General features: G+C 44.3%; 1 protein-coding gene across 1 annotated transcript; it reads right to left on the bottom strand.

Annotated features, from left to right (window-relative positions):
• Nucleotides 1–3120: 3120 nt before the first annotated feature.
• On the bottom strand, nucleotides 3121–8036 carry LOC100680479. Its single transcript, XM_031930590.1, has 6 exons — nucleotides 7954–8036; nucleotides 6422–7651; nucleotides 5451–5576; nucleotides 4910–5236; nucleotides 4026–4283; nucleotides 3121–3455 (listed from the first exon to the last, which is right to left on the bottom strand). Exons 1-6 carry the CDS (start codon nucleotides 7958–7960, stop codon nucleotides 3121–3123), a joined length of 2283 nt encoding a protein of 760 aa, XP_031786450.1. The 5' UTR covers nucleotides 7961–8036.
• Nucleotides 8037–9185: the final 1149 nt, after the last annotated feature.

The following is a 9185-nucleotide window of genomic DNA, read 5'->3' as shown; positions in this document are numbered from 1 at the left end:
TCCCTCTCTACAGTCCCGGTCTCCGCTCTTTGTTTTCCTGCTTAGCGACGTCTTGCTCTGCCATTTTTTATCTCCGACTGCAGCGATTTATTTTTGCTCTCTTTCTGCGCGAACGCGCCGAGCCGAGACGGCTTAATTAAGGTGATCCCGTCTTTACTTGGAAGTCCATTTGGCGAGACGACGCCGATTTCCATTGAACTTTCGCTTCGCCTTTTGCGATAAATTCGCGAAACTCAAAACGTGTGCCACATCGCACTGCCCTCGGCTAATGATTCCCTTATTCCCGGCGATCCCCGGCTTAGCACGCGGAAATAGAACGAAAAAGACGAGCGCGTCGATCTGCACCCTCTAAAATCTCCCGATCGCCGCTCGGCTTTTTTCCGAGTTTCGGAGCGAAACTTTCTTATCCCCCCAGGCCGTGAAGACATCGCAGCCGACGATCCCAATTTTTCCGCGCCCGCTTTCCCTCGCCCCGAACTGATGGAGAGCGCGGGAGAGAGAGAGAGAGAGAGTGAGAGAGACAAGGAAAACAACATCGCGCGAGGCTGCGGAATAAAAGCGCGGATGAGATGCGCGAAAAGTGCGCGACGACGCTCGCCTAAAAGCAGTCCTCTCTGGGAGATGGAGAGAGAGAGAGAGAGAGAGAGAGAGAGAGAGAGAGAGAGAGAGAGAGAGAGAGAGGGAGAGAGAGAGAGAGAGAGAGAAAAGCCGCGGCGCGGCAGCGTCTCACGCCCAAAGGGGAAACGTGTCTGCACTCGGGAGTTAGCATAAAAAAATAGTCGCGTCTAAAAGGTTAATGCTGCGACAAAGTGGGGTGTTGCCCGGGAAGAGGAATGTCATTAACAATGCAGGAGAAGCGCATTTGTTTCGCTGTTTGTGAGCGAGAGAGATATGCCAGCCGAAGGCGGCTATGATACTTTCATTGTTTCTGAATATTTATGGGAATTTGTGGATTTGCAGAGTCAGCGCCGTGTCTGGCTAAACAATCGCGCACGTGTACAGCAAAATTAAGCCGGGCCCTCCTCCTAACCAGCTGTGATTCGCGAATTTTCCGCAAATTGGATCAGCGCTTTTTCCTCAGCGGCAGCAGCGCAATGAATAAAAAGCCGAGCTTGATTGTGCCGCGAGCGGAGCAGGGCGTCCGCATAATTATAATCACGCGACTCATAATAAAGTCAAAATAATGGCATTGTCGCACCTCCCGCGGCGTATCCATGAATAAACATATATAGCTGTACAGCGCTCGCCGCACGCGTATATATGTAGCTGCTGTATACACAATTCGTCGCATTAACGGCCGGAATATAAAAGCCGGCGTAAAAAAGCGCGATCGCATTGTGCGCGGCCGGCAGGTTCGCTCATATACCGACGAGTGTTTTATCTTGCTCTCGTTTGGATGCCGCCGCCGCGGAGTTTTGGAGCCAGAGGGCTGGCCTATTGTACCGGGTCAAAAAATTTATTGCTAATTATTTTTCCGCGGTAGAGAGAGAGAGCGCGCTTCGACCAAGTTCCGACGTTGTTAGTTCAACTTTTTCTTCCTTTCTCGCTGGCTTTTTTTTGCCAAGGGATTGTTATATTTTTTCCACGCGGGAGTGCGCAATTATTTTCGCGCAGGGAGTCGGCGAAAACCGGCGATTATTGCTCCGGGAGATTTCTCGATGATGATGTACAATTTATCAGGATAAGTCCCGGTAACGTCGAGTCGATCTTACACCCTCCGTATGGATCCTCGTTTTCCAGCGCAAACACCGCAGCCGCGCGCACATCCCCGACTGCGTATATAGCGGCTCTCACGGCCGGCTTTGTCGGGACGGGAATTTGCAGCTCGAGCTAACGAGCGAAAGAGAGAGAGATAGATAGAGAGAGAGAGAGAGAGAGAGAGAGAGAGAGAGAGAGAGAGAGAGAGAGAGAGAGAGAGAGAGAGAGAGAGAGACGGAGCTTCCGCAGGTGTTGGTATAGATATACGTTACAGCGCGAAGAGCTGCCGAGCGCGACAATTGCCGGGTGCGGTGTGATTCGCGCGCGGACTTAGCAGGTGTTAGGCAGACGCGGAGGTTTGTAATATTATGATAACCCAGGAGGCGCCGTGTTGACGGCTTCGGCGATTATTGTTATTCGGCTCTTTTGTAAAGAAAATAACGCCTGTGGCGCGAGCGTTATACTGAGCACGAAGTAATTGTTTCCTAAATTAGGTCGATTAGCTAATAACATTGTCAATATCGATTAGCTCGGAGAGAGGTAACGGACGTGGAATTGCCGATAATGGAGTAAATAATCGGAATTAGCGGATTAGGGAAATCAGCCGGCTTCTAACACGACTTTATAATGACACTTAGACCAGCCAATTATATAAACGGCCGATTGCTATTTCGGGGAAAATCATACACACAGCCTGTAATTATAGTTCGAGCGAAAGCATACGATCGTTGTGCGGGTCGAGTCACGTCCAGACTACGGCTGACGTTTTATCTACGATAAAATAGAGAAAACCAATGTCATATCGAACGGTGACCCATTTCCAGCGTCTTCTACCTCGATCAGCTCGTATACGAAAATATGAGATTATAGAGCACGTCAGGAAATACCTCCGAATAACCGTCTCGAAAATATACGCAGCTCCGCATTATATACAAGAAGCCGAGCATCTCCCGCCATCGCCGCTTCGTTTCCTGCGCCGCGTCACGGCTCGCGAGGCTTTGCACACCGCTATTGGTCGCGGGGAGAGAAAGCTCCTTTACTTTTTCTCCGGCTCGGCACACCTACCCCTCCGCACCGCAGGCGCAGCGAGCGTTTTATCGACCGTGGCCCGCTGTATATTATACGCCTTTTTCTCGCGGCAGATGAGCGATGAGCCTTCTTTTTTCTGGCCGCGGAGGGAAAAATTACGCCGAGAGTCGCTGTTTTTTTCCACGCGCGTCGACGCTTCGCTAATACGATCGGAGACGGTCACATCGTCGGTTGAAAGTTTACTTTATTTTTCTGCTGAGATCTATACATGCTTTTAGCCGTTATCTACGCGTACACAGGCTGATAGTGATCGGTTGATGGCTCGTGAATCGTGTATGAAAAATATATTAGTTATACTAACTATTTCTATATAATACACTATATTATATGCGCTCAGAGGCTTATAGCCTTGCAGGTCCTGGTCTTCGGCGTCGACGAAGGTTTCGGATCGAAGTAGGGATCGCAGCCGGCTTCCCAAGGCCAGTCGCAGTACTGCTCCCGAGGATTGAAGTGCAGACCCGCGGGGCAGGGCATGAGCGTGGGCGTACCGTGGGCGCACTGATAATACGTCGCGCAGTCGTGGGGATTCGGAAGCAGCTCGTCCTTGCCGAGGCTCGACGGAGTCGGGCATTTCACTCCGGACTTCTGTGCGCTCGAGCGCTTTTTGGGCTGATTAGGCGCGGATGCTGCGAATGCTGCGACCATTATCAGGACTAGAACGACGGTTGCTGGAACGAATACGCTCGCGTCAATAGGAATATCTGAGTGACTACAAAAGCGACGTCGGCACTCGTTTGACGTGAATCGATCGCACCTACCTGTTCGCAGTGTGTTCGCCATTGTTTTTTCTCGATTTGCATTTACTCTTGACGCGATTTAGACGGAACGAGTTCGTAACAGCGCGTTTTTCACTTTACTAATGCGCCGCTTGCTGATCTTTCCTCTTATGTATAGAAGTCTATAGGACTTATCGTTTCTTTGTTTGATCAATCTTAATGTACCGATAATTCTCATGGCGGGCAGATACGGGGTACTAAGTATAGAAATGTTTTCTCGACAATGTAATCGCTACACCGACGGATAAATGATAAAGGTGCACAAATAAAATGGTGACACTCGACGGAATTAATTGCCCGCTATATACCTCGTTATGTACATTTATTAATAGGCTTAACAGCATTACAAACTAGTCGCAGTGAGTTCTCAGTGAACGGATTCAGCAGTGGTGGTGTACAAAGGGTCGCACTGCGCTGCCCAGGGCCAGTCGCACCAATTATTTGCGGGGTTGAAGTGCAGACCTGCCGGGCATTTCTTCAATTTGGGCACACCGTTGACGCAGTGGTAGTAGCTTCCACAGTCGTTGGGATTCGGCAGCAGGTCGTCCCTTCCTACGCTCGGAATCGGGCATTTGACCGAAGGTGGGACTGGTGCTTCCGTGGTGGTCGCCTCGAAGGTAAGTGGACCTGCATAGGCGACGGCGATGATGCCGAATAGAGCTACCACGAAGAAGGCTGGAATACGATAGAAAACTTTTTGCCAAACGGGTATTCCAATAACTGCCAATTAATTACACACATATATAGCACAGAGATCTTACCTTTCATGTTGACTGCGAGGGTTATAGTCACTGTGTCTTCACAAAAACTGAACTAAGCATGAGTTAGTGGTCCGGCTCTCTTTTATATGCTATAATCGATCTTAATCGATTAATATTCGGGTAATCTTACTTGCTGATATTTCGAGAGCACGATAATAGCATACCTGTGTACACTGGTCAACTTTATTGATGTGTTTGTGGGTCATACGACTTATAGTGCGGACAATTGTACAGATATTTTAGCCCGAGGAAAGTTCCATATTCACGGATGCATTTAAAATGTTTTACAATTCATTCATTACGGCAATCTTCATACTTATGCTATTTAATTCGGAGCATAGGAAAAATTATTTAAATATTAAGAATTTATGTTGTTGCAAAAACAGTATATTTTAAAATGCATGCATGCGCCTGTATATTTTCTGTTGATGGAGATTAATATGTAAATACCTGAGACTAGCACTGCGTGGGTTACGATTCGTCTATTGAAATGAAACAATACTAATTTTTGTTCAATAGACGGTTTTAATTAAATCAATAAAATTTGTATTCGTTGTTTTTACATAACAGTTTGACTAAGCGTTTAATGAAGAGGTGGAACGGTGACGTAAGCAGGGTCGCACTCAGCTTCCCAAGGCCAGTCGCACCAATTTTTCTTGGGGTTGAAGTGCAGACCGTCTGGACAATGCATGAGTTTGGGCGTGCCTGACACACAGTGGTAGTAGTCTCCGCAGCGGTCGGGACGGTCGGGATGAGGCAGAAGGTCCTCCTTTCCTACGCTTGGCCGAAGTGGACATTTAACCGAAGATGGGATAGGCTCTTCTGAGGTGACGTCGAACGTAACCGGAACGGGTACCTTTGGAGCCGCGTAGGCGGAGGCGATGACGCCGAAAAGGGCTACGAATAGGATAGCTGAAAGAAAAAATTATTACAATTATCCGGTTTTGATTTATAACGATTGTGACGTTTTTTACATTTGGAACCTTTTTCATCTAATTAACTTATTATGCCGGTTAATGTGAAAACTGATGAGCTATGCGCGGCTATATGCATATGGCATATTCTGATTTTTAAAAAATATGTCTAAGATAATTTATTGTTAATCTACATAATAAATGCAGGTTACCTTTCATGTTGAAGTTAGCAGCTATGCAATCGACGTTTTTACCAAAACTTGACTGATACGTGAGCGGGCCATCGCACGCGCTTTTATATACGAATCGGATGGTAATCAATTTTCTACTCATACAATCTTAGGTAATCATGATAAATACAAGACTCTGAAGATACGCGATTGTAAGTATATTATATGAATATCTTATTTGTTATACCAAAGTAATAAAACGGCAATAGTTCAAGAATGTTCTATGAATATCATACTTATCCACGGAAATAGATTGTTAGCCTATAACCTCTTGTATTATTTATAGTCTGTATAAAATATTTGATTTTACGTCATTTTATTGATGACAAAAAACATTTATCATTAGTACTTTTCTGAAGCTAAAATTACGTCATTTAATTAGTAAGTGAAATGGCGTGTTGATAAGATATCTTTCATAAAAGCTACTGAAGGCTTTTATAGCGTAGATACAAATAATCAATCGATGCAATCATGGGATTCCAAGGTGATACTCACACCCATATATGCAAGTTAATAATTTAAGCTAAATATAATTGGTTGCAAAAGAAATGTATTATCTTCGTGTTACAAGGATTGAATAAGTATAAGTCAAAATTTTGGTATCAAAAAGTCAGTTCGGATAGGGCATGCAAATCAAATTATGTGACTTTTGTGGCATACGTAATACGCTGAGCGATCTTCGGAGTAGTAGCTTTATGTCGCTAATATTGTCCAGGCACTCTACTTCTTGAGCAAAAGCAACTGATGCATGGCCAAACAAATTATCTTTATAGATAGTTAACATATATATTAAAATATACTTCAATAAATAAAACCAAATGTTTCAATTCATTTATTATGAGTATATTTATATAAAGAATACTATACATTTATCACAAAAATTCTAGTATACATATAATCATTTGAGGAAAATCTGCATCGTTTGTTCCTTTTTGATATTCAAGAGATAACGCACTTAGCGTTGTGTGGATAATCGCATCTTTCTTTTTCAGGCCAAAAATGCAGACCTAGTGGGCACAGCATAAGCCATGGGCGACCATTACTACACTGGTAGTAGCTCCCACAGTCTTTCGGGTTAGGGATAAGTTCGCCTTGGACAGAGCATGTAACTGGAATTTCAGTAGATTTTGGAGTAGTTGTGGTTGGTTCAGGGGTAGTTGTGGTTGGTTCAGGTGTAGTCGTAGTTGGTTTTTGAGTAGTTGTGGTTGGTACGGGGGTAGTTGTGGTTGGTTCAGGTGTAGTCGTAGTTGGTTTTGGAGTAGTTGTGGTTGGTTCGCGTGTAGTCGTAGTTGGTTTTGGAGTAGTTGTGGTTGGTTCAGGGGTAGTTGTGGTTGGTTCAGGTGTAGTCGTAGTTGCTTTTGCAGTAGTTGTGGTTGGTACGGGGGTAGTTGTAGTTGGTTCAGGAGTAGTCGTAGTAGGTTTTGGGGTAGTTGTGGTTGGTTCGGGGGTAGTTGTTGGAAATACTTCACATCCAGCATCTTCTGGGAAGTCACACTCTAGTTCTACTGGATTGAAGTGCAGTCCGTTAGGACATGACGTAAGATTTGGAACACCTTTAATGCAGGAGTAATAAGTTGAGCAATCATAAGGATTGGGTAGCTTTATGGGTTTATTATCTGGAGGACATGTAACGGGTTTGGCGGTTGTTGTAGTAACTTCACAGCCAGCTTCATCTGGATAGGCACAAATTAAATTGCGAGGATCAAAGTGCATGCCTTCGGGGCACAAAGTAGTTATCGGTAAACCTTCGCGGCATCTGAAATAAGTTGTGCAGTTCTTGGGATTGGGCAAAAGGACTATGTCACCACTACCGTTTGGTGCTGGACACTTCACTGGATCACTCGGTGTTGGTTTTGGAGTAATAGTTGTCGTGGTTGTAGTTGTGGTTGTCGGAGTTGGTGTCGGTGTAGTTGCAGATGTCGTCGTGGTTGGTTTCTGAGTGGTTGTAGTCACCATGCATTTCGCTTCTTCTGGATCAGTACATTTTAACTTTCTGGGATTAAAGTGTTGACCGTTGGGACACGGGTTTATTATTGGATAACCATTTCGACACGTAAAGTAAGAAGTGCAATCTTCAAAATTGGGTAGCAAGATCGTTTTCCCACTGTTATTTCCCGGACATTTAGGCTCGTAATATGCTGATCCGGATTTCACAAGGCCAAGAATGGCCACGATGGTTATCACTGCGAATACAAAAATTTATTTGAATAAAATATAATAAAATAAAAAATGTATGGTATCTCATTGCACACTCATTGATTGATAATGATAATTATAGTCTGAGTTTCAAAAATGAAGCTTTCATAATGCATTTTTAAACAAGTTGTATGTGACCCACGTCCTTAGTAGGATAAAGGCACATATTCCAATTTGTTTGCCGTTACATGATAACAAATACAATGATTTTCAATTTTATATTAATTCCAATGAATGAAAATAATCGCTGAGACGTATAAAAAAAAGTTTATTTATTCTTGCGACTTACCTTTCATGACGAGTATAAGTCACTACAATCTCTGCTGTTTTCGTACGACTAAACTGAGGAACGTTAAAACACTGTCTACCTTTATATAATCTGATACGAAATTTTCTTAATGCTCTGTGACGCGTAATCTATACACGAACCAAATAAGCGTGATACTTGACACACTTGAAAAATAAATCGTCATAACAACATAACCTGAACGTGAAATTCTTCAGAATTCCAATTTGGAATTATTAGTTAGGATTTCGTCAATGCCAGATATATGCTGTTTAGCGCAATCGCATCGTTGAAAAATTAATGATCCGTGAATGATTTCTATCAGAAGAGATTACGTATCGTGATCAAGATACTCATGCTAATATGAGCATTTTCCATACTTTGCTGTTAGTCATAGCAAACCTATGAAAAGTAAAATAGTTTCAAATTGATTGACCGAATGATTATGTATCGAAAAATTCCGATCAATCAGATATATCTATCTCCTCCTTGAAAGCTCGTAAAAACTTCCGCCTTGCGTCTAAAAGATAATATCGAGTCCGCCCGAATAGGCGCCAATCCATGGTAGAGCGCTCGAAACAATTCAATAATTTCGCTCGCTCGAAAAAACGGCGGCTTCAACTGCTCCCATTGAATCCCGATCTCAGCAACCCTGCCAGTTTCCAAGTAGCATAAAGCCTCGTTATAGAAGCCGCCAAGCGATGGAGACAGAGAGCGGCTTAATTGGCTCCGGGTAATTATTTTATTAAGTGAGAAGATGGCGGACGGAATGCTTAAAACGGCTTCTCTCTTGGAGTCACGCGGTGGCGCGCGTGCGCTCTATGTACAGGGGGTGGGGAGCCGAGAGAGAGAGAGAGAGAGAGAGAGAGAGAGAGAGCTGAGGGCGAAATCGACTTAGGAGAGGACAATTATACCGAGTAATGACGACGAGGAGGATAAGAGGCGGCGGAGAGGAACTGATGCTGAACAGAGAGTGTGGTCGGGGCCGATTGTGCGGGGACGTTTAAATACGTGCTGCGCTACTCTCCTCGGACATTCCGCGGAGCTTTTGTTTCGTTATCTTATTCGTGAATGGACATTTTTGCGAGCTTTTTCGTAAAATTCGTTGTTCGTTTCCGCGAGCTGGCCCGAACAGCTTTGGAAAGTCGAGCTTTTATGAAAATAAACGCGTGTAATCGTTGTTAAAAAATGATATCACGTTTTTCAAACTCTCCGCTATTTCGCGCGCCGTCCGA

This window comes from Nasonia vitripennis, chromosome 4, assembly GCF_009193385.2.
Source record: "Nasonia vitripennis strain AsymCx chromosome 4, Nvit_psr_1.1, whole genome shotgun sequence".
Lineage (NCBI taxonomy): Eukaryota > Metazoa > Arthropoda > Insecta > Hymenoptera > Pteromalidae > Nasonia > Nasonia vitripennis.
The sequence above is the reverse complement of the archived record's forward strand: the minus strand, read 5'-3'. Positions and strand labels throughout refer to the sequence as shown.

Bases quoted from the DNA above. Each gene is read 5' to 3' on its own strand.
- LOC100680479 (XM_031930590.1), bottom strand. The intron at 5,237-5,450 runs GTAACCTGCATT...TTTTTCTTTCAG, and splicing joins TGCTAACTTCAACATGAAAG to CTATCCTATTCGTAGCCCTT. The intron at 3,456-4,025 runs GTCTGCACTTCA...TATTCGTTCCAG, and splicing joins ATTGAAGAAATGCCCGGCAG to CAACCGTCGTTCTAGTCCTG.